This window comes from Garra rufa, chromosome 3 (genome assembly GCF_049309525.1).
Source record: "Garra rufa chromosome 3, GarRuf1.0, whole genome shotgun sequence".
NCBI classification, from domain to species: domain Eukaryota; kingdom Metazoa; phylum Chordata; class Actinopteri; order Cypriniformes; family Cyprinidae; genus Garra; species Garra rufa.
Genome location: NC_133363.1, coordinates 14417698 through 14439134, shown reverse-complemented (window position 1 = coordinate 14439134; position 21437 = coordinate 14417698). Strand labels below are relative to the sequence as shown.

The following is a 21437-nucleotide window of genomic DNA, read 5'->3' as shown; positions in this document are numbered from 1 at the left end:
ATATATATATAAAACACATTAGATTAGCTGCTGGTGGCCTGTTTTATGTATTCAGTTTATATTAAAGCATATGTTACAACGTCCAACAAAGAAGATGAATACCAATTTTTAACTTTTCTGATCATATGGTTAATGCTTTAGTAGTGCTTTCCAGTTGTGACACCCCCTACAGGAGTCATTTTTATGCTTATATATTTCAAGTTTTGTTAAGTATGGATTTTGCAAGGAGAAGATGAAGGTCAGTTCATGAAAAATAAAACATATTGACTATTTAATCTTTATATGTATTCAACAAATCAAATATAATGTAAAAAAAAAAAAAAACTTAAATGAAACTGGAAATGAAGACAGAAATTAGTTTTGTTTTGTTTCTACCCCTTGGGGTTCCTAAGTATATTAACGTGCATGAATATAATGCAGTATTTTGCTAAATTTGTTAGAACTTTTAACAATAAGAGAAAAAAAATATATATTTATTTTGTTAAATGAAAATATGTTCAGTGGTAGTTTGAATTCTGCACTAATCATCAAATGTCTTAATTTCTGTAATTGCTAGGTTTTTAATGTACAAAAGTGCAGATGATTTTGTTTGTTGGTTCTTTCGTTCTTTAATTTTGATGTTGTCATTTGTGGCATTTCAGAGTTGCATGCAGAATCTCTACCTGGTGAAAACAAAGGTAAGATATATATTTTACTAGAATATTGTTTATGTAATGTGTACTTTTTGTATTATATTTATATGCTAAAGTACACTATATGTGTCCTGTAAAGACTCCACACCACACTCTTCACATGGGTCTACATCTGATGCTAAACCTTCATTAGAGGTCACAACAGAGGAGTTGCCACCTGCAACTGAACCTGTGCCTACATCAGTCTCCACACCTGAATCAGTCACAGAGACAACAGAATTCGCAGAAGAACCCTCAGTAGAATCCAAAGAAGAAAAAGAAGGTATGTTGAGCTTGATTTTAATACTGTTCTGTTTAAACAAACAGAACAATGTTCTGATAGCACCACACAACCACAGTCAGCACACTTTACAGGGGAAAATCAACCTATTTTTTGATACTTGTTGTAAAAAGCACTATACAGATAAACAAACATTACACACTTCATCTTTGATTTATTAGGCTCTTTTAAGTTACTGTAAATCTAATGCTGTGGTGAATTATTTTACAGCCAAAAAGAAGAAACCAAAACTTCTTAATAAATTTGACCAAACAATCAAATCAGAGATCAACGCTGCAGAGAAATTACGCAAGAAGGTAAAAATCTATACTGTAAAAACTTGTTTATAGTACTTTAGTACTTTACTGGAAGAATATAGTTTTTTTTTTTTTTTTTTTTTTTTAATAAATAGTCTTTCTTTTTTTTCAGGGGAAAATTGATGAATCTCTTCGTGCTTTTGAAGCTCTTATCCAGAAATTCCCACAAAGTCCGAGGTGCCGATACGGCAAAGCCCAGGTAACACATAATCGAAAGTTAACATTACTGTTTACATCACATTATGGTCACTCACATTATTTTGCTTCAGCAGAAAACCCTTAACAAAAAGAAGTGTGATATGTGTCCAGGCAGAAGATGATTTGGCAGAGAAAATGCGCAGTAATGACATGCTGCTGAAGGCAGTGAACACATACAGAGAAGTAGCCGAGCTCCCAGACGCACCACCTGACCTCATCAAGGCCACGTTAAAGCGACGTGCAGACAGACTACAGTTCTTAGGTATACAAGTTTATGTAGCTATATAATTATGGTTACCTTTGATTGACTGTTGTTAAAACAAATTAGTAATATTGATGCTCTGGCAAGGACCACTATTGCTTATACTTAGGGGAAAAAAAATTCAGAACCCTTAACCCTAAATATTACACTTTGCAATTCCACCAGGGCTTCATGCTTACTTTTTTCCCGAGGAATCTTATTTTGAAATGGATGTGCTATTGTGAATTACTCTGAAAGTGTGAGGCTGTAGAACACGCAACAGAGCCATGTTTTCACTCATGTTTTCATTAAATCAAAGCCCTGTCCTGTTTTACAATCCCCAAATGTAAGACCTCCTAAAAGGATTAATAATACATTTGTTATGCCATTTAAGACTTTTTATGACCTTACATTTCATAAAACTGAATTAAATATTCTTAGACTTTTAAGGCACATGGGACTTGATTCACAGCATATATACAAATAGATGTAAAGATGTAAATTTAGAAGTAAATACTGCCTTACTGTCAAGTCTTGAGTCCCATAGACTTTTATTATAGAGATCTGAAGATGGGCTCTATTTACTTTTCCAGTATGCAGCCAGGAAAACTTTTTAGCAACCCCTCACAACACCCGGCCTAACTAACATGAGCCTACCATCAGGATGTCACTTTTTTTGCTAGCACTACACTAGAAGAAAATGTAAACGTTTAGTTATACAGTGCCTTGTGAAAGTGTTAATTTTCTTTCTGCCTTATGTTAAACTGTTTTAAATTATTTTTTGCATACATATACCTTTAACTCATACCTTTACAGCCTCTAGTCTTTTTGGGTATGATGCAACAAGATTTGCGCATCAACATTTGGCAATTATCTGCCATTTTTGCCTTACCTTTTCACCTCTCAAGCTCTGTCAGCTTAGATGGGGTCTGGCAGACATTTTCAGGTTTCTCCAGAAATGTTTTATTGGGTTGTCTATAAGCCACTCTTGCTGTGTGCTTAGGGTTATTTCGCTGTTGGAAGGTGAACCTTCTGCCCAGTCTGAGGTTCTGAATTCTCTGGATGGGGTTTTCATTAAGCTATCTCAATATTTTGGTGCATTTAGCTTTTCTTTTACTCTGACAAGTCCCTCAGTCCCTGCTGCTGAAAAACAGCCCCACAGCATAAGGCTGCTACCAGCACACTTTTGGGATGGGACTCTGCAGGTGATGAGCAGTGCCAGGTTTCCTTCAAGCATGATGCTTGGAATTGAGGTTCATTAGACCACAGAATCTTGTTTCTCACAGTCTGAGGGTCCTTTAGATGCTTTTTTTTTTTTTTGCAAATTCCAAGTGTGTTTTCATGTGTCTTCACCGAGAAGAGGATTGAGTCTTGCCACACCGCCATAAAGTCCAGATTGGCAGAGTGTTGCAGTGATGTTTGTCCTTCTGTACGTTTCTCCCATCTGTATATATGATCATGGAACTCAACTAGAGTGACCATCAGGTTCTTGATCACCACTCTAGCCAAGGCCTTTCTCTATCAGTTGCTCAGTTTGGCCAGCTCTAGGAACAGTTGTGGTTGTTTCAAACTTCTTCCATTAAGGGTAACGGACTACATGCTTCTGTGAACCTTCAATGCAGCAGCATTTTTTTCTGAACTCTTCCCCAGATGTGTGGCTTGATACAGTCCTGTCTTCTACCTCAGGGCTTGGTTTTTGCTCTGACATGCATTTTCAGCTGTTAGATCTATTATTAAGATGTGTGTGCCTTTCCAGATAATACCCATTCAATTAAATTTGCCACAAAGTGTAGTAACATCTACACGCATTATGAATGCCCCTGAGCTAAATTTCAACTGTCCCAGATAATGTTATGAATACTTATTAATTACTTACATCATTTAGGTTTTGAATTTTTAATACATTTGCAAAGATGTTAAAATATTTATTTTTTTGCTTTGCCATTATGGTGTATGCAGTGTAGATTGATGTGGGAAAGAAGTAAATAAAATCTATTTAACATAAGGCAGCAACATGACAAAAGTAAAAAAATAAAGGGGTATGAATACTTTTGCAAGGCACTGTAATTATAATAGACCAGCCTTAACCCTAAAATAGAACCTCAGGCAGAAGCATTTGTCCATAACAATATGAGAACATTCCCAAAAGTTGTTCCATTGTCATGTTCCTGTGCAGGTCGTACAAGGGGGTCTTTAGCCACGTTGGAGAAGCTAGTTCAGATTTTTCCAGAAGACATCAGCATAAAAAATGACTTGGGAGTGGCACATCTGCTTATGGGTGACAACAAGGGTGCAAAACGAATATATGAGGAGGTAAGATATTGCTATTATGTTATTATTATGTTTAGCAATGTAATGTGGATTACTGATTTCCCCCTTTTTGAAATTCTTCTTCAGGTTTTAGATCGTGCACCACATGATGGATTTGCTAAAGTGCATTATGGGTTTATACTTAAATCTGAAAACAAGATTGCAGAGAGCATACCGTACCTGAGGGTAATTCCAATTTTATGATCAGAAATGTGCTGTATATAATTCCACTCACACACATATGCATGTACTTATATATTTTCTCCATGTTTATGTGTAATTAGGAGGGTTTGGAGTCTGGAGAGCCAGGAACTGATGACGGAAGGTTTTACTTTCATCTCGGGGATGCTTTACAGAGAACAGGAGACAAGAGTGTAAGAAGAAAGTAAGAATAAAATAATAATAATAAAAGGAAGTTCACAGAGAAAATAATTGAATTTGGTGTTTTTTTTATGCATTTAGGCCTATGACTGGTATGAGGCTGGCCATCAGCGAGGTCACTTTGCCTCTGTATGGCAAAGATCACTGTATAATGTTGCAGGGCTTCGTGCTCAACCCTGGTGGACGGCTGAAGAGACTGGATATACAGCTTTAGTCAAGGTAAAGGCCATTTGCTTGTCTGCATGCATTAAATCTGTTACAGTTGCTTAAAACAATAATCCAGTTAATGCCACTTTATGTACAATAAAAGTCAAAGGAGTCCAAATGAGGTTTGAGGGTGGGGTCTTTTGACCAAGCACACCCTAGCAACAATACATTAATGTCCTAAATCTCATTGAGAACACCTTAGCAGCTGCAAAACAACACCCTGGCAACCATTCACATTTTCTACAAAATATGCTAAAATATTGTTTTTCATTTTATACAGTGAGGGTAAAAAATAATTTGATCCCCTGCTGATTTTGTACATTTGCCCACTGACAAAAAAATTATCAGTCTATTATTTTAATGGGAGGTTTATTTGAACAGTGAGAGACGGAATAACAACAAAAAATCCAGAAAAACACATTTTAAAAAAGTTACAAATTGATTTGCATTTTAATGAGTGAAATAAGTAGTTGACCCCTTCGCAAAACATGACTTAGTACTTGGTGGCTAATCCTTGTTGGCAATCACAGAGGTCAGTTTCTTGTAGTTGGCCACCAGGTTTGCACACACCTGAGGAGGGATTTTGTCCCACTCATCTTTGTAGATCCTCTCCAAGTCATTAAGTTTTCCAGGCTGACATTTGGCAACTCAAACCTTCAGCTCCCTTCACAGATTTTCTATGGGATTAAGAACTGGAGACTGGCTAGGCCACTCCAGGACCTTAATGTGCTTCTTCTTGAGTCACTCATTTGTTTCCTTGGCTGTGTGTTTTGCATCATTGTGATGCTGCAATATCCATCCACTAGGGGTGTAATGGTACATAGATGTCACGGTTCGGTACGTACCTTGGTTCGATGCGATTTCAGTACAACAGGAAAAACAAATCAAATATACTATTCTAAGTTTCTTTTCATTTATTTTGAACAGACAGCAGTACAAATAAAAAAAAAAATTCTACCTAGATGTGAAAATACTAAATATTATATTAAATTATAATGTTATATTATAAATAAAATCTGCAGTACATGCATACAAGGAATAAATACTTGAAAATATATTTACAAGAAAAACAAGGGAAAAGACAGTCCGATATGTAATGTAGCCTATACAGTGCCCTCCACTAATATTGGCACCCTTAGTAAATATGAGCAAAGGTGACTGTGAAAATAAATCTGCGTCGTTTATCCTTTAGATCTTTCATTCGAAAAATTCACAAAATTCTAACCTTTCATTGAAGTAAAACGATGGAAAATGGGGGAAAATCTCATTATGAAATGAATGTTTTTCTCTAGTTCACGTTGGCCACAATTATTGTAACCCCTAGAAATTTGTCTAAGTAAAATATCTCTGAAGTATATTCCCATTAATATTACAATTTTTTAGCACACCAGGGTGGCTAGGAGTATAACATTGTCCAGTCATGACTTTCTGTTCCACAGGATTATAAATATGAGGAACACAAAAGCCAAATTCCCTTAATCATCCTTCACAAGAAGTAAAACCAAAGAATGTAGTTCTGATATGCAGAACAAGTTTGTTGAGTTTCACAAAATAGAAACTGGCTGTAAGAACAGAGCTAAAGCATTGAAAAATCCCCATTCCCACCATCAGGGCCATAATTAAGAAGTTCCAATCAACTAAAGATGTTACAAATCTGCCTAGAAGAGGATGTGTGTCTTTATTATCCTAATGCACAATAAGGAGGAGAGTTTGAGTGGCTAAAGACTCTCCAAGGATCACAGTTGCAATAATTGGGTGCCAATAATGGTGGCCAACGTGAACTAGAGAAAAACCATTTATTTCATATAATGAGATTTTACCCCTAGGTTCTATTGTTTTACTTCAATGACACGTTAGAATTTTGTGAATTTTTGGAAATGAAATATCAAAAGGATAAATTATGCAGATTTATTTTCACATCCACTTTTGCTCATATTTACCAAGGGTGGCAATATTAGTGGAGGGCACTGTATATGCTGAGACATCCTATTTGTTTTCTTTATTTAACAAAAGCACAATGTTTTGTTTTCATTGTGAGTGTACACAAATAAACGTCGACGTCCACTGGGTGAGATCTTGCATGGAGCTCCAGACCAAGGGAGATTGACCGTTATTTTGTATTTCTTCCATTTGCGAATAATCGCACCAACTATTATCACCTTCTCACCAAGCTGCTAATCGATGGTCTTGTAGCCCATTCCAGCCTTGTGTAGGTCTACAGTCTTGTCCCTGACATCCTTGGACAGCTCTTTGGTCTTGGCCATGGTGGAGGATTTGGAATCTGATTGATTGCTTCTGTGGACAGGTGTCTTATACAGGTAACAAACTGAGATTAGGAGCACTCCCTTTAAGAGAGTGCTCCTAATCTCAGCTTGTTACCTGTATATAAGACACCTCGGAACGAGCCAGAAATATTGCTTATTGATAGAAGATCAAATACTTATTTCACTTATTAAAATGCAAATCAATTTCTAACTTTTTTGAAATGCATTTTTCAAAAAACTTTTTTTCTTTTTGCTGTTATTCTGTCTCTCACTGTTAAAATAAGCCTACCATTAAAATTATAGATGGATCTTTTCTTTGTCAGTAGGCAAACGTACAAAATCAGCAGTGGATCAAATATTATTGTTCCCTCACTGTAAGTATTGTTATTTGTGTGAACCATCAAATAGCATATGTTAAATCTCCATTCCCTCATAATTTAATGTATACATGTAACGTGAAATACTGTACTTTTGTTCTGTACTTTTTGGTGGTCAGCTGGTCAGCCAATTATTAGATGAGACCGTACTGACCTATAATGCCTCTTGCTTCCATTTTTTTTATGTCATTGTGTTCTCTTTTCCATTTTATAGTGAATGACAAATAGCGTTAAGGTGCAATACCACCATCTACCATGTTGGACTAACAACCGTACCTTCACAATTATAACGCACATAATTGCTATTTCATGTTTAATTAAGCCAAAAACATTTTCATATAGATAAACGCTGATTAAAATGAACATAAACTGCATCTTCTCCTTAAATCCCCAGTGGAGATACATTACACATTGTTTGGCGTTCTTCTAGAGTGTGGAAGAGAGCTTTGTCCCCACCTACATTTTCTACTGGTATTGAGAATCGAACTTTTAAACTACTAGTCTGACTGACTAACCATGAGGCCACAACTGCCCCTATATATAATGTAACCTTCCCTTAATTATTCAGTGCTGTAACTGTAAAGGAAGTGCTCTTTGTATGCTCGTCTCTCTGCTTTTGCTTTCATTGTGTTCATTTATGTCCTTACAGATGTTGGAACGCAGCTGGTTGACCATTAGAGATGAAGCACTGTCAGTGTTAGACAGCAACAGTGTGCAGTTCATGCCAGAAGATGAAAATCTGAGAGAGACAGGAGACTGGGGCCAGTTCACACTGTGGCAGCAGGGTAAAATATATAATATACAATATCCACCAAAAGGTACCTTACATTTACCAACAAATTCCTAACATAATAACACTAGATGTACATCCGTCAATCTATTTTTCAACTCCTATGTAGGGTCACAGGGATGCTAGCGCCTAACCCAGGATTTCCTTTTTAGTGGTTTACATGTAATCCACATGTTTTTTTTTTTTTTCAGCTAAAAGTGAAAGCAGTCTCACTTCTTTTAGCCACCTAGTGTGGATTTCTTTAAAGGGGTCCCATTATGCTTTTTCACTTATTGAATTTTTTTCAGTGTGTGGTGCGTATGTTTGGGCATAAAAAAAATCTACAAAGTTACAAATCTCAAAGTCCACTCCAAAGGGAGATATTTAGCCGCGTCATTGACTTGTACGGTATAGAGGGTCAAAACACATGTGGAGCTGCGGCTAACACGTTTAATCTTTTGGAAGGCGGCATCAAACCCGGAACTAATCAAGCCATTTGTGCCAGGCTGGGGAAAAAGCTATTGTAATGTAAATTATATAAAAAATAATGTGTTTTTGAACCACCAAGCATTAGAGCATATTCTAGTGCACCCCCAAAACAAAATAAAGACTATGTAAAAGAGCCTAATAAGACCCCTTTAAATTTGCTAGAATATTGGATGATGGTACTGCACTTTTCAGTATCTAATATTGAAACACTTTTGAGGAAGACTACATAAACTTAATTTTCCACAGGTCGAAAGGTTACTTCAGCATGCGGTCATGTCCCTAAAACCTGTGCTTTGCTGGAACGTTACACAGAGGCCACTAGCTGCAAAAGAGGCCAGGTCAGTACCCAGAAATCAATTACAGCTAAGTTTTACCTTCTTGCCTAGTTGTACTTCACCATGTCTCCTTTTAACTGTTGCCTACTAATTTAAATCTTCCTGTTTTAGATTAAATTTTCAGTAATGCAGGCTGGTACTCATGTATGGCCTCACACTGGCCCCACAAACTGTCGTCTACGAATGCATCTAGGACTTATCATCCCTTCTAAGGGATGCAGGATTCGCTGTACAAACCAAACCAGGTCAGTTAAACCACTGAAACACAAGTTGACAGTGACACACACATTGATTAAAACTGAATCAAATGTGAATGAAAATTGAGTGGATTAAACTTGGATAGTTTTTTTTTTTTTTTTTTTTTTAATCTGTGGCATGGTTTATATTAATTAAACATTTATTCAGTGAATGTTGGTTCTCTTTCAGGGAGTGGGAAGAAGGAAAAGTGTTAATATTTGACGACTCATTTGAGCATGAAGTCTGGCAAGAAGCAGAAAGCTACAGACTCATCTTCATTGTGGATGTCTGGCACCCAGAACTCACCCAGTTACAAAGGCAGACTCTGTCCCCAATATAAAAGATTTGTTTTTGAAAAGTAGGTCAATAGGCAAGCGGAGTGACAGATTTACTGTTCTTAGTCAATCACAGATTTCATAAATCACAAATATCTATTGTGCTGTCCTGTGGTACTGATTATAAAGCAATGTGAATGTATAAGTCTTTTGAAAAATAATCATATTGATAGCTGTGATTAACATAAGCTTGATTTTTGAAGAACACAAAGAATGGATTTAGAAGTTCAAGGGTTTTAAAAAGACAGTTCACCTAGTATTTAAGATCTTAATTCAGGTAAAGAAAATATGATAAATCATGTTTCAGAAGGATGTTTTTAGGGTTCAACAGTAAACAGTACAATTAAAGATATAATAAGGATCAAAACATACATTTTGAAATTTATACCTTAGGTTAGATTGAAGGGTTACCTTTAGTGAAATAACAGTAAATGAGATGCACGTTATGGGACCAATTAAGAGATCAGAATATGAGAGAATGCATTGCATTTGCTCTTTCTTACTGAAAAAAGGAGACCTCAGTCACTTTTTATAGATATATTATTGAACATTGCACTGTATGTTGTGGGTTACTTTGTATTTGTTTGTCCAAGTGCATACATAAATGAGCAGATGTGCTACAGTAGCTAAGAGCTATGCACAGCCATAACAAACAAAATAATCACTTTGTGCCTTTTCCAACCTTGGAAACTATTATATTAAGGCCATGTGTACTTGGGTGACGTCAAAAACATGTTTAGGTCATCAAACAAAAGAAATATGACTTTATAATTGTTTTGTTTTTGTTTTTTTGTGAAATGGGAAGTGGATATGTTTTCATCAGATTCACAGCAAGCACATATTTTATTAACACTACAAATTTTTGTATACATGTTTGTTTACATAATTTCATCATGCCAAAATGTTTGTTCTTTGTATTGTTTGGGAAGTTTTCCATTTTGATACATCTGAAAAGAATAATAATAATTTATCTCAATTATAACTCGGTTTGATTTGATCATTTTCATGTCACGTGGAGTATGTGAAGTTCAAAATTAAATGAAATAATTATAATTAAAAGGAAAAAAACTAATAAAGAGGTCAGCAAATTTAAATAATTCACCTAATCAAAAAAATATATCTGTTCAAATGCACTCTGAGTTCCAGTGTATTCAGGCTTGTAGTTATAGATCAAAGCTTTCTCCTCTTCCTCTGTACTAGGAAAGCTATGAAAATTTTTCTTTGCTGTAAAGGCAACAACACAAATGGGGAGATAAGTCAGTCTGTGCAGGTCTAACTACTTAATTTGTTCATCCATTGCATTAAACAGTAGTAGACTTAGTATGTAGTTGTATTATTAACCATACCTTCATTCACAAAAAAGTAACCCATGTAGAATGTTGTCTTAATGGCTGAAGGCGTGTGGGGAATATAAGGCCGGGTCCACTCAAAAGCATTTTTCTCTGGGTGCCATTGAGTAGCATAGATGGGAAAATCATATGCTGCGGGTATGCACAGAAACAGTAAATTGCAACGTTGCTCAATAGAAAGAGGAGAAAAGCACACTCTATATCCTTACTATATCAACCCATATGATTATCACTCACCTTCCATTGTGGACACAAACTCATTTTGTCCATCTGTGTTTGTACTCAAAATTTTGTAGAACTTTTTCAGCGTCTCACTCTTGGTAAAGTTCTAAATTTAAAATGTTGGAAAAGGCTCATTTTATTTCATCCAGCAAAAACAAAAATACACATTAAATACATTCAATGTGATATGTAAATTTATTAGCAGTATTAAATATTTCCCTGTGAGAAATACAAATTTCACTGTCACTGTTTGACCAAATTTCTATCACAAACATGATGTTTAGTGCATTTGCGTATACTAAATAGTGTCTGGTGATACTGTAAAGTGATAAACTATTACTACATTTAGTGAATACATTCCAAATAACCAATACATGTATTAGACACTATTTTCTAAGATATGAAGTTGTATTCTTTTCCTGTTGTGTACAACTTGTTACGAGTAAAGCACACAATGCAGAACGGTTCATTAATTAAAAATAATTATTAAGTTTAATAAAATGTAACTATTTTATTAATCATTTTTTCTTTAAATAATGTTAATTTTAATAATGATATTTTCATGGCAAGACTTATTTTGCACAATATTTGCTACTCTACCTCAGTGGTAAGACTCCAATGATGAGAGTTCTCTGTGAGTGGTTCTGTTTCCAGTGATTTCATAAGGTCTTCAGGGAAGTCTTTGAACAGTCTACTGTCTCTAACATCTAAACAGTAAGATGAATTAATGATATTGATACATTTATGATCTACAACACTTATTTACATTTTTTATATTTCATTATAATTACATGTAACATCGAGTACCAAGCTAATACTGGAAGTAAGCTGACAATGTACTTGCATTAACCATTATCTAAATATACAGGTGCATCTCAATAAATTAGAATGTCGTGGAAAAGTTCATTTATTTCGGTAACAATAATCTCAACAAATTAGAATATGGTGACATGCCGATCAGCTAATCAACTCAAAACACCTGCAAAGGTTTCCTGAGCCTTCAAAATGGTCTCTCAGTTTGGTTCACTAGGCTACACAATCATGGGGAAGACTGCTGATCTGACAGTTGTCCAGAAGACAATCATTCACACCCTTCACAAAGAGGGTAAGCCACAAACATTCATTGCCAAAGAAGCTGGCTGTTCACAGAGTGCTGTATCCAAGCATGTTACCAGAAAGTTGAGTGGAAGGAAAAAGTGTGGAAGAAAAAGATCCACAACCAACCGAAAGAACCGCAGCCTTGAGAGGCTTGTCAAGCAAAATCGATTTAAGAATTTGGGTGAATTTCACAAGGAATGGACTGAGGCTGGGGTCAAGGCATCAAGAGCCACCACACACAGACGTGTCAAGAAATTTGGCTACAGTTGTCGTATTCCTCTTGTTAAGCTACACTCTTGAACCACAGACAACATCAGAGGCGTCTTACCTGGGCTAAAGAGAAGAAGAAATGGACTGTTGCCCAGGGGTCCAAAGTCCTCTTTTCAGATAAGAGCAAGTTTTGTATTTCATTTGGAAAACAAGGTCCTAGAGTCTGGAGGACGGGTGGAGAAGCTCATAGTCCAAGTTGCTTGGTGTCCAGTGTTAAGTTTCCACAGTCTGTGATGATTTGGGGTGTGTAATGGCATCTGCTGGTGTTGGTCCACTGTGTTTTTTGAAAACCAAAGTCACTGCACCCGTTTATCAAGATATTTTAGAGCACTTCATGCTTCCTTCTGCTGACCAGCTTTTTAAAGATGCTGATTTCAATTTCCAGCAGGATTTGTCACTTGCCCACACTGCCAAAAGCACCTAAAGTTGGTTAAATGACCATGGTGTTGGTGTGCTCGACTGGCCAGCAAACTCACCAGACCTGAACCCCACAGAGAATCTATGGGGTTTTGTCAAGAGGTAAATGAGAAACAAGAGACCAAGAAATTCAGATGAGCTGAACGCTCTGTCAAAAAAAAACTGGGCTTCCATACCACCTCAGCAGTGCCACAGACTGATCACTTCAATGCCATGCCGAATTGAGGCAGTGATTAAAGCTAAAGAAGCCCCTACCAAGTATTGAGTACATATACAGTAAATGAACATACTTTCCAGAAAACAAGTTTTGTAATTTGTTGAAATGCACCTGTATTTGATTTTAGTTAAATGTTATAAAACATGGCTTTACCGTCTGTGAAGTTCAGTGACAAGGCGATACCAACAGTGTTGGTGTGGGACAACAGCAACTTTCCACTTGTAATAAATGTGAGCATTTCAAATCCTAAACAGGTTCCCCATATAGGGAAGTAATCCCCATTTGAATTGGCCTGTTAAAACACACACATATACACCAACATACTGTATTGCATAAAAGGAGTGTAAAACAATAAAATGCAGTGTATGTGCGTGTAAAATGAAGATCATTATGACTCCTCGTGAATTTGTCTGTTGCTCAGGGGTTAAAGTTTTGCCAGACCTCTTTTATAACTCAAACACAAAACACAAAATTGTGATTGTAACCCACAGCCTGGCCTCTTCAGGTTAATTTAAATGGCACTTTATCTTTCTATCCATGTTTAAAGGTGTTGCTTAATGTTTAAAAAAATATTGTTTTGCTGAATATTTGTACCAAATGGATCATCTATACACAAACCTCAAGAGCAAGTCTGTAGAAAATGCCAGCTGCTTTGGAATAGCCAGATGATTCTAAACTGACTCCACCTCCAGGAAAAAGGACTCTAGAAAGAGAGAGGTTTCACAAATCCCTAATAGTAATCATTGCTATAATTATAAATGACTTACCCATTTATGGATTTGAAGAGCCTTCTGTACTCATCATCAGACTTATTTATCCTAAATAAATTTTAAAAAGTTGCTTTAGTGTAATTTTATATTTATTAATTAATCTACTTAATTGCATATTAACCACACACTAAATTTGGCTGAGCAATTAAAAACAAAACATAATTTAAAGCCATTATTGTGTTACACAAGATGAGCATTTTTATTCATATAAATATAAAAATAAATATGAAATTATTTTTTATGAAATAAATATTTTTCATGCAATTTTAATGAAATTATAAATAAACTAAAACTGTCAAGGTGGCAGTCAATGAGTCATTCATTAATTTGATTCGTTCAAAGGGCTGATTCAGAAATGAAGTAATGCTTTCTTTATGAGTGGATGAGTGAATCTATCTAGAAAAATCAACTTTAAAAAAAACGTACCAAATATCTCACAAAAAAAAAAGTTAATAAAACACATTTGTGCTGGGGTAAACTTACAATTTACAGTAGCGGACAAGGAGAAACAATACTGTTTCTCGTTTTAAATGAACAAACCCTGCGTGTTTACAACGAAAGCAAGTTTCTCTATAGTGTTTTATTCTTACATCAGAGGCACCACACGAGCACCAGCAGATTCCAGAAACTCAACGTATGACGCCGCAATATATGAGTTTCGTTGCGGCTGCGGGTCAGGCACTTCCTGGGCAAGAACACCTAGACAAGATTTAGACATGGAACATGTAATGATAATACTTTTGCTTGAAACTAGCATGCACTCTATTTAATACAGCTTTGCGACTCACCGATTATTGGCCTTTCATTCGTTTTTATCGGTGTTCCAATATGGTTAGCAGACACGACATTAGAAAATGTTAAAAGGCAGAAAAGGTAGATGTGAATCATGGTTTCTTTAGGTTGGTACTGTTTTCTCATGTGACAGTTCCAGCTCGTTTCCGCGTTTATGACGTCACGTGTTTTTCCCCTGAAGAACAGAGGACAGTTTAACTGTGTTCAGGACATATTTATTTATTTATTTATTTTTGCATTATTATTTTTTCTCTCAATTTTCTAATTTATGTTTATTTTTTGTTGATTTTTTGTTATGCTGCTAAGACTTTTTTCTTATAGTTGTTTACTTGGTATGTCCTCTTCAAACAAATAAAAAAAATATTTAGGACAAGGACATCATGAACAACTCTCACTAAACAAATTCAGTTGTTGATAGCGTTTTTCTTGTTGAATATTGGACAGCGACAATATCGGAGAGAGAAAGCGGAGGGTGGTGAGCGTGTGCACGGGGTCAATTCCGATGAATCACTTACACCCTCCGACCACAAGGCGGAGGTACACCCTCGTTCCGACGAGACGCTTGAGTGTGTCGGTGAGGGTGCGGGCAGGAGAGAGGGGGGAGACAAGGCGGTTTTGGAGGTTTACGTCTTTCTTCTCTTGCTTGTCTCGTGCCAAATCCACCAGGGCTCAGGATGAGCAGGTGGAGCATGGTAAGGTGGACCAGGACACTGACGATCGAGGCCAATGGTAAATGACAAACTCTGAACATCAAAAAGTCTCTTTTCATCATTTACACACAATGGCAAAATCACAATGACACATTATGAAAATGCTGATAAGTTACGTATTCCACAACATGAGATAAAAGTTTTACGTCCACCTTATTTTTCCCGTGAGCTGGCGCGGACATTTGTAGATTTAATTTCTTGCTTTTGGTCTCATCCACATCCAGATATTTTTAGCTGTACAAAACAATTTGTTTTGCTGCTTGATATCTAAACTGGTGTGTCTTACCATATTATTTTAATGTAACGTTATATTCTTAATTGTAGTGCAAATAGTTGGCTTGTGGCTTGTAGTGCAAATCATTTTTTATATTGTAATTGTAGTGCAAATAATTGGCTTGGCTTGTAGTGCAAATCATTTTACAGTTTACTGCACTTTGTTATTCTTCTCGTTATTTCCCTACAGTGGCTTATGAACCGGAAATCTTACACATTACCAGAAAACAGCCTAATTCCACCTATAAAAATAAGTTGGATGGAGAGAAAACAATAGTTTGAAGAGATTGAATATTTTAAGATTTAAGGTAGTCAAATGTTTCTCTAAATGAAAAATGATTATGAGTATGTAATATTTTTTGATACTATTTACTTAAAACAAGCGATTGGTTGATCTGTTTTTATATCAGACTTTTCTACAGGACGTTGTCTGTACTGTAGAGGAGGATGACCATCAGGACACCCATCCTCAAGATCAGGACAGTCCAGTCAGTCCGTCAGCAGATGAGAGTGCTTCCCATCTGCTGAGACAGGTGGACTGTGATGAGATTGTGGGGATTGAGGGTGAGTTTAATGTTATAATCCAAAATATAACTCACACACATGCTATTCTTACAATATATAATTTCAGATGTGTTTATAAAAGAAAGTGTACCGTATCAGTTAATATAAAACTGCAAGTATAGTAATAATATAAGAATTACAAACAATGTAGTGAGCATGGCATGCCACACTGTAGAACACAGCTGTATTATATAGTAAAATAACTATAAATTTAAATAAATAGAACACATTTGCTGGAAATATGTCTTCGGGAAAAGATGGGGGAAGGAACATACGGCTCTGTGTATGAAGGGACCCGCAGTGAGGACGGTCTTCAGGTGCCTATCAAAATCACAGTGAAGATGGAGAACAAGCCTTACTTCAGCCTTGTAAGTAAACTGTGCTCTTTGTCATCTTCTCTATATTTTAGATTAATGTGAATCACAACACACAAATAATCAATATTTCAAACAGACTAGGCTAAATCCATATTTGAAAAATCACTTCCATCTAACCAACATATAAACTCTTAATTCTAGTCTGACCATCTCAGACCAGTACCTCTAGAGGTGACCCTGACAGTTCTGGCCAATCAAGGCCCGAGCTGTCACCACATTATAAAGTTGCTGGAATGGCAGGACCATCCCAACCAGTATTTCATGGTCCTAAAGTGGCCCTCAACCTGCATGGACATGCACGATTTCTGGCTGCATTATGACGGCCTCTACAGTGAGGGGATGGCCCGTCATTTTGAAGCTGCTGTCTTGTGCTGTTCCCGGGGGGTCCTCCATCGCGATATTAAGATGCCGAACCCCCTGATCAACATAGAGACTCTGGAGGTAAAGCTGATTGATTTTGGCTGTGGGGACCTCCTGAGGAGCACATCATACACATCCTACAATGGTATGTATTATTTTGCAAACATGTAGTTTAGGACTTAAACTCTAGTGACCAGTTACACCATGTCTTGTCCAGTGCACCCAACCAGCATTCTCAAAAGAAAAGCCAGTCATAGTATTATTTGTATTGACTACTATTAAAAGCAGACTTATACATGTGACAAACTCTTTTAGGTACTGCCCTCCTGAATATTTTGAGAAGGGCAAGTACCGTGGAAAACAGGCGACGATGTGGTCACTGGGAGTGCTCCTCTTCCATATGATCACCAGCCTTTTCCCTGAAGGCAGCAATATCAGTCGGATGAGCAATGATATCTGGTTCCAGCCAGGCTTCTCAGATGGTGAGATCTTAATTTCAACAATTTTTAATTGGATAAAACAGCTTTATAAAAGATGTCCTTTTAACAGGACCCAGGAATCTTTCTCAGTTTTACAGCTTATAAAGTAAGTGTAAAGTTGAAGGTAATAATCAGACATCATCTTTTTGCACAGAATGGTGCTGTTTTATCAGAGGTTGTTTGAAAAGCAACCCAGAGCTTTGGATTCATCTGGAGAAGTTGCTCTTCCATGACTGGTTTAAGTACAGAGTCAAAGACAAGCTTATTTTGAGATCTGTATTGTGGATTTTTGGTGGTATAGTTGTATTATCTGAATATGAACATCAGCTATTTTCTGTTACCTTTTAATACCTACAACATTATTGTCAAAAGTTGTATTTTTATGTCTTATAAAATATTTTTGTCCAATTTGTACAGTTTGCAAATGTACAATTTGTAATTGTGTTTCAGGCCCCCTGTCATGGAGGACAGGGTCAGCCTTGCGTCTTGTGGGCTGACATGGGTGACCCCTCCATCCCTCCAGCCTTTGCGTCTTGCGGAGCTGGCAAGCCATGGTTGCATCTGGCGCCATGGATTGAGGCAGTAGTTTTAGCGTTTTGCGGAACTGCCCTAGTCCCAAAGCTTTTTGTCTAGGCCTGAAGGTTTCTCCTGCTGCAACCCCAGAACCCACTGTGTCATAACAGCTACAGTCTGAAAGCTTCCCATCATGTGTGCCACAAATGTTCCTGCCATGATGGTGTTGAGATTCAAGCCACGGCTGCCAAAAAAATACTTCAGCCAGAGCTGATGTCTAAAGATGCTCCAGGCCCAGAGCACCTCTCTCAACCTCCCTGGTCCCAAAGGTTCCTGCTAAAGCTGCTGGCTGCAGGTTTCTGTCTCAGCTCCATGAGAAGATCCTCTCTCTGCCCCAGTGTTTCTTCTCACTGGTGTGAATCCTACAGAAATATTGTACAACTTTGTCACATTAAAGCACAATGTTTGTGAAAATAAACATAGGACGTGTTATTTTATTGGGAAAACAATTATATAAGAATAAAATAAAGCATAATTCATTACCTTTTGAAATACCTATCAAATAACCGTGACATTTATATTTTATTGCATACAGTAATTGCTCTGCAGTAAAGTCATTCAAACCATTTAAATTTTTTGCTGATGATATTCTGTTGTTTTATGTCTGCGATAGTCATGAATGAAACATCATATCATTATTGTCTATTGAACAAGGAATAAATGTGAATTGGCATGTATTTAGTCATCAAAATATTACATTATTTTTGTGCACGAAACATATACTTGCACTATTACACACCTCAGGTCTCTAGTGACCCTATACACCTATAAACAGATATTCTTTTATATTGTGTTACTTTTTTCTTGTTATATATTTTTTTTATAATTAATAGATTGAGGAATACTAAGAAAGTTGATGTCAAACATGACAAAATTAAGGAGGGAGAGGGTAGTAAATGACGTCCCGGATTGCTAAAGACCCGAGTTATGCATTTAAGGGTTAAAAGATTCTATAAAGAACCTTTAACATTTTAAGAACCTTTCTGTTTCACAAAAGGTTCTTTGTGGCAGAAGAAGGTTCTTCAGATTATAAAAAAGGTAAGAAAGACAGAATGGTTCTTTGTGGAACCAAAAATTGTTCTTCTATGGCATTGCTGTGAAGAACCTTTTAAAGCACCTTTATTTTTTAGAGTGTAGTGACAAAACACACAATCCTTTATTTAGGGAAAATAAACTATTTTTAGTACAGTCATGCAATTTTTTTGTATTTAAGTGTGTTTTCTTAGTGTTTTTGTCAGGTTTGTGTCAGAGGGAAGGAAGTGGAGAGGTAGATCTGAGTAACAGTCTTTAATATAATCCAAACACAGGGTAATGCAAGCAAGGAATTGCTGGTGACGCACAAACATGACATTTTGAGACCTGACAAACAGACTGAACAGACTAGGGCTTAAATACACAGGATAACGAGGAAAATTGACAAGACACACCTGAACCAAATTAAAAAAAAACACACACACACACACACACACACACACACACAAACAGTCCTGGGGTGTGACAGTTTTAGTATGTGGGTTAAAATTCTATGTATGATGTGATTGCTACCAAAAACATTACTGTCACGACTGAAACATGGGATGTTTCGTCAAAAATAAAGTACACTGAATTATCAACTAAGATGAATTTTGATGAACTTTTTGTCTTTTACAAAGAAAAATTCAAAATACAACAAATCTCATAAATCACACTTGAAATATTGTTAAAATCGTAGTTATTAAATTACCTCTAAAAAACTTTTTCATAAAATAGCAAATATATATACAATATAATAAAAATACAATATAAAATATATATACAAACAGGTGTAAGGAAAATCTTAATAGGTCAGTGTAACCCATTAAATTATATATCACTATGTTTTGGTAGTGACAAATTTGGGGAGCGGACAAATATTCCAAAACCTTCTAAAAATACAATATGAGAATATCACTCTAGGGAGGCGAAACACTGTAGTGATGGGTACTCACATCCCAGATGACACTATTATTCTTACACTGTTAACGATTTCTGTAAATTGCACAGTATTTAACTAATATCAACTGTACTTTACTGTAAAACAGTTATACAGTATGTTACTGTATTTTAAAGCTGCATTATGGGAAATATCCTCTTGGCGCCATTAAAATACAGTAATTTTAATTTACTGTAAATCCAAATACAGTAAAAAAAAAAAAAAAAAATGAGCGCAAAATCTGACCAATGACAGAAAGGCATTTTTTCCCCTTGGAGAAAGAAGAAAAGGAAGATGCACACACAAGAACCTGGCAGCTGCAAATGTATGTACAATATTCTTGCATTTTCATATTATATTTTATGTCAATGTAATTTTGGGGGGGGGGGGTTTTATATTATTTACTTAAATTACAACAAATTACACATAATTGCACTCTGTTTTTGTTTTGATGTAGTTACTGACAAACTGCACGACAATTATGAAATATGAAATTCACATACTGCGGGCATATGTTGCTGTTTGACAGCGATGACCCTGTTTTCCAGAATACAGTAGCCCCAAAATATTTAAAAACAAAAATGTTAATAAAATCCGCGGCCACTTCACGACGCGCAGTTACAGTGTGAGTCGTTGGTAGAAAGCTTTATGGCTGATAACTCATTTTAGACTGAAGGGATCTTTCTTTCTTTTATTTCCTTTTTTGCATGACGTTTAACCATCAAAGTGTGGACATTAATAGGAGTCTGTTTTGGTTTTTGACCACGCTGGCAGCAGGTGAGTTTTTATGTGAACTTGTATGAAATTGTTGGCCACGAATCCGAGCTATGTAATCGCTTTGCGCTTCACATTACCTCATATAGGTGAATAAATGTAGGCTATAGCATGCGTTTACTGCTAACGTTAGCATAAAAGCCGCACTGTTCGTCTGCGAACACTGTGGCGTCTCTTTTGAGACATTATTTATTAATCATGCCAACGTGCACAAAAGCTTGGCGAACTTCAGGTTTTCGTGTACTGTACAGTGCCTGAATGCCCAAGCATGCACTTACTTTAGCAATTCAGTCGCACATATAACATTACCGCAAACACAGAAAGGCCGCGAAAATAACGAACATCCGTGTAGAGCTCTTCACAGAGGACCCGAGACCCGAGGACCCGGGACCCGACCCGGGACCCGTACGGGTTCGGGTCTATATTTTAAATGGTTAGCCGGGTCCGGGTCGGGTCCAAATCTATTACTTCGGGTCCCGGGTATGTTTAACTTGTGTGTAATACCCGAGTCGATCGGAGAACATCGCACCTTCCAGTGTCAGTCACCACTTTGCACGTGTTTTGTAACTTGCATCTTGTAAAATTATGATAAGAAAAGTGTGAGAAGGAAATAAAAAAAAAGAAGAAGATTAAATAAATAAATAAAAACGTGTGTCGCGTGACCGCAGCAGCGAGAAGCAGAGCGCAGGAGGAGTTAACGTAAACGGACGGTCGGTGATGATTCCTTCATGAGTGATGTGAAATAAAAAGCCTTGCACATTTATTTATTTCACATGAGCAACAAAATATGAGATCGAAAATGAACAGTCACATTAATGTTGTCTGTGATG

General features: G+C 36.5%; 3 protein-coding genes across 3 annotated transcripts in view; 2 read left to right on the top strand and 1 right to left on the bottom strand.

Moving 5' to 3' along the window:
- unm_hu7910 (un-named hu7910) overlaps positions 1-10393 on the top strand; it is a 43660-nt gene extending 33267 nt beyond the window's left edge. Inside the window, exons 5-17 of the mRNA XM_073835748.1 lie at positions 642-677; positions 772-954; positions 1183-1268; positions 1381-1467; positions 1578-1728; positions 3884-4020; positions 4105-4203; positions 4302-4391; positions 4480-4617; positions 7896-8031; positions 8751-8842; positions 8951-9084; positions 9266-10393. Of these exons, the coding sequence (XP_073691849.1) occupies positions 642-677; positions 772-954; positions 1183-1268; positions 1381-1467; positions 1578-1728; positions 3884-4020; positions 4105-4203; positions 4302-4391; positions 4480-4617; positions 7896-8031; positions 8751-8842; positions 8951-9084; positions 9266-9416 (1520 nt within the window). The 3' untranslated portion in view covers positions 9417-10393. The remainder of the gene's footprint in view (positions 1-641; positions 678-771; positions 955-1182; positions 1269-1380; positions 1468-1577; positions 1729-3883; positions 4021-4104; positions 4204-4301; positions 4392-4479; positions 4618-7895; positions 8032-8750; positions 8843-8950; positions 9085-9265) is intronic.
- ggh (gamma-glutamyl hydrolase (conjugase, folylpolygammaglutamyl hydrolase)) lies at positions 10236-14680 on the bottom strand. Its single transcript, XM_073835749.1, has 10 exons — positions 14543-14680; positions 14345-14453; positions 13752-13802; positions 13603-13687; positions 13138-13276; positions 11583-11689; positions 10998-11088; positions 10758-10892; positions 10514-10635; positions 10236-10358 (listed from the first exon to the last, which is right to left on the bottom strand). Exons 1-9 carry the CDS (start codon positions 14670-14672, stop codon positions 10514-10516), a joined length of 969 nt encoding a protein of 322 aa, XP_073691850.1. The 5' UTR covers positions 14673-14680; the 3' UTR covers positions 10236-10358.
- A 428-nt stretch (positions 14681-15108) lies between these two features.
- LOC141332333 (serine/threonine-protein kinase pim-3-like) lies at positions 15109-18559 on the top strand. The gene is made up of 7 exons (XM_073837471.1): positions 15109-15275; positions 15720-15837; positions 15940-16093; positions 16317-16461; positions 16612-16977; positions 17138-17312; positions 17464-18559. The coding sequence occupies exons 4-7, from the start codon at positions 16351-16353 to the stop codon at positions 17655-17657; spliced, it is 846 nt and encodes a 281-aa protein (XP_073693572.1). The 5' UTR covers positions 15109-15275; positions 15720-15837; positions 15940-16093; positions 16317-16350; the 3' UTR covers positions 17658-18559.
- Positions 18560-21437: the final 2878 nt, after the last annotated feature.